This window comes from Cryphonectria parasitica (assembly GCF_011745365.1).
Source record: "Cryphonectria parasitica EP155 unplaced genomic scaffold M406scaffold_2, whole genome shotgun sequence".
Taxonomy (NCBI): Eukaryota; Fungi; Ascomycota; class Sordariomycetes; order Diaporthales; family Cryphonectriaceae; genus Cryphonectria; species Cryphonectria parasitica.
In genome coordinates this window covers 2,093,814-2,096,198 of record NW_024468910.1, presented here as the reverse complement: position 1 = coordinate 2,096,198, position 2,385 = coordinate 2,093,814, and the positions used below count along the sequence as shown (strand labels likewise).

The following is a 2,385-nucleotide window of genomic DNA, read 5'->3' as shown; positions in this document are numbered from 1 at the left end:
GACCTTCCAGTGATTACAGGAAATGGATACCTTGATTATATGTTCTTGCATTACTACCGGATGAGTCTCTACAAGATCACAAATTGAGAATCGGACACAGATTCAGGGAAATTTGAACCCCGAGAGACAGGCAAAGTACTTGAGTACATAAGCAAAAAGGAAAGGAAAGAAAGAGGATTTTGGTAGATTCAGACAGAAGCAATACGAAAACCTGGAGGTGTCAATGGAAAAAGACAGACCTCCATCGATGCTTGCTATAATGTTTCTCCCTTCTCGCCCTTTGGGACATCATTACGATCTCGTTTTGTATCCGCCCCTGGCCCACCTAAATAGAGATCTTCTAGTCCTTTTCGAAAGAACATATATCAACACTGACGAAGTGGGTGTGTACCAGCTCATGTCGGGTAAAGGGTAAGCAGCTGGAAGGATAGCCAAGACGACTTTGTGATTTAACTACTGCTGTAATGGCCTGCAATCCTTGAACAATAGTATAATGGCATTCTCAACCACCTACAGGCAAGTGTCCTCAGTCTCATCTGCCACATGATCTAACATTAGTCTCATTTTCCAAGCAGCCGGATACCAGCAGATCTTACAGCTGTGGTGACCAGATCCAATTCTTTACGAAATACTGTACCACAGCACTCTGGGTCTTACGGGCCATGCCCTCGCCGTACCCCATGACGCTACACCGACCACCTGCCAGCTATGCCAACGTAAGTAGCTGTAAAATATATCCAGGTGGCGTATCTTCGCTTTGCCGGTGTCGAAAAGCACAGTCGGCGAAAGTCTAAGGGGTCTCAATTATTTCGGTCCAGAAAGGTCGTAAAGTGAAAAAGATTGACTTGCGGGAGAAACCTTGGGATTTACTTAACCACCTGTGAAAGGACATTGCAAAGCGCTTTTCAAGCACTTTAGCACGATCCAGATCTGTACCAGCCGATCTGGAAAACCCCACCGCCGGTTTGGTTTCGGGCTGTCTCTACTCTGTGCAGCTGGTCTATCCCATCCTTCCCATTTTCCATATCTCTCCTGTCTCGATCCGTATTCATTCATCGCAACGGCCAAGATCCGGCGACAGTAATAGCTAGAAAAGCCACGAGACATGGCCTGTGCTTGGAAGGTGAAGGAAGATCGCATCTGTCAGCAGTAAGTCGCGTTAGCTAGTAATTGGGCTTGGTCAGTGGGGTGGGGGGGGGGGGAGGTAGACAAGCAGGCATACTCTATACCTTTGTGGGGCTACTAGTCCTGGAAATAGGCGCAGACCTTCTGGGTAGTGACGCGCATGGCTTGGAAGAGATAGAATACTGAGACACCTAGGACCGCGACGCGGAGAGCAGCAAGCAGCAAGCCCTCGAAGCGGCGGTGAGGGACGGCATTCATGGAGCGGGACACGACAGCCCGAACCACTGGGCTGTGCATATGGGAGCTGTTGACCACAATGAAGGCTCTGAGCGGGGAATTGTCAGTATGCAGCGTCATTATATTTTGTGTCCCCTCTGCGGTGGCGGCTGTGAAGGCCTCGAGCTCTTTTTAAGAGTTTATGGTGGACGTGTGGCACAGCCTGGCCTCGGGACTGTACGAGAACTCGGCCGACGGTACGAAGGGCAAGCTCGTATAGGGAGGAAAAAGTGTTGCCAATTCTGTTGGTGATTTCGTACGAGGACGAGGTTTGGGACGGGGCGTTCATCTGCGCCAAGTTGATAGCCACAGTGGCAGAGACGAGGCGCTCAAGGTCAAGGGGCAGACGACCGCTGGCCGGGGAAGGATATCCCAAGACCGATGACATGGTGCTGGAAAGCAATGTTCATTGATATCAGGAACAGTTTCTTAAGTGATGTGGTAGTACTGTGGATGGTGTGAAGGAAAAGATGTTGACGTAGCGGAAGAGAAAGAATGTCGACAACGCAGTAAGGCAGGAACAGATGCCACAGCGTTCTCAGATAAGAGCGAGGAATAAATGCGTCCAAGTAAATACAAAAGTACACAGGCCATGCTGTGCCTGGTTGTGTACCCCCTCCTTGACACTACTGAACAGACCAGCTTCGCTTCATCCTACATAGTTAAGTGGCTCAATAATTCTGGAGTCCAGGTGCTTTCCAGAACTCTGACTGATCTTGTTACTGTCTCTGGTTCTTGGACAGTGGTAAGCCGCTTCAGTGGTTGCCCATTCAAGTGGCCGAGAAACAAGATCAAGCATGACGAACCCAAACGTATGACATCCAATGATCTACAACAGAATGTCTATTCGAATATTTGGGCAGCAGAGAGCTAACGGAAGAGAACTGTCATACTGCCAAGCCTTGTCTGGAACAGCAGTCACCATGGTCATCAAGTGGCAGACAATCCTGTGCGGAAAGATCACAATCTCATGGGTAGATGTTT

General features: G+C 49.2%; 1 protein-coding gene across 1 annotated transcript; it reads left to right on the top strand.

The window, feature by feature from the left end:
* Positions 1 to 259: 259 nt before the first annotated feature.
* M406DRAFT_71518 (uncharacterized protein) lies at positions 260 to 1,814 on the top strand (the record flags this gene model as incomplete). The annotated part of the gene is made up of 5 exons (XM_040925476.1): positions 260 to 411; positions 643 to 716; positions 929 to 1,149; positions 1,321 to 1,468; positions 1,564 to 1,814. 5 exons carry the CDS (start codon positions 260 to 262, stop codon positions 1,812 to 1,814), a joined length of 846 nt encoding a protein of 281 aa, XP_040779483.1.
* Between the last annotated feature and the right edge of the window lie 571 nt (positions 1,815 to 2,385).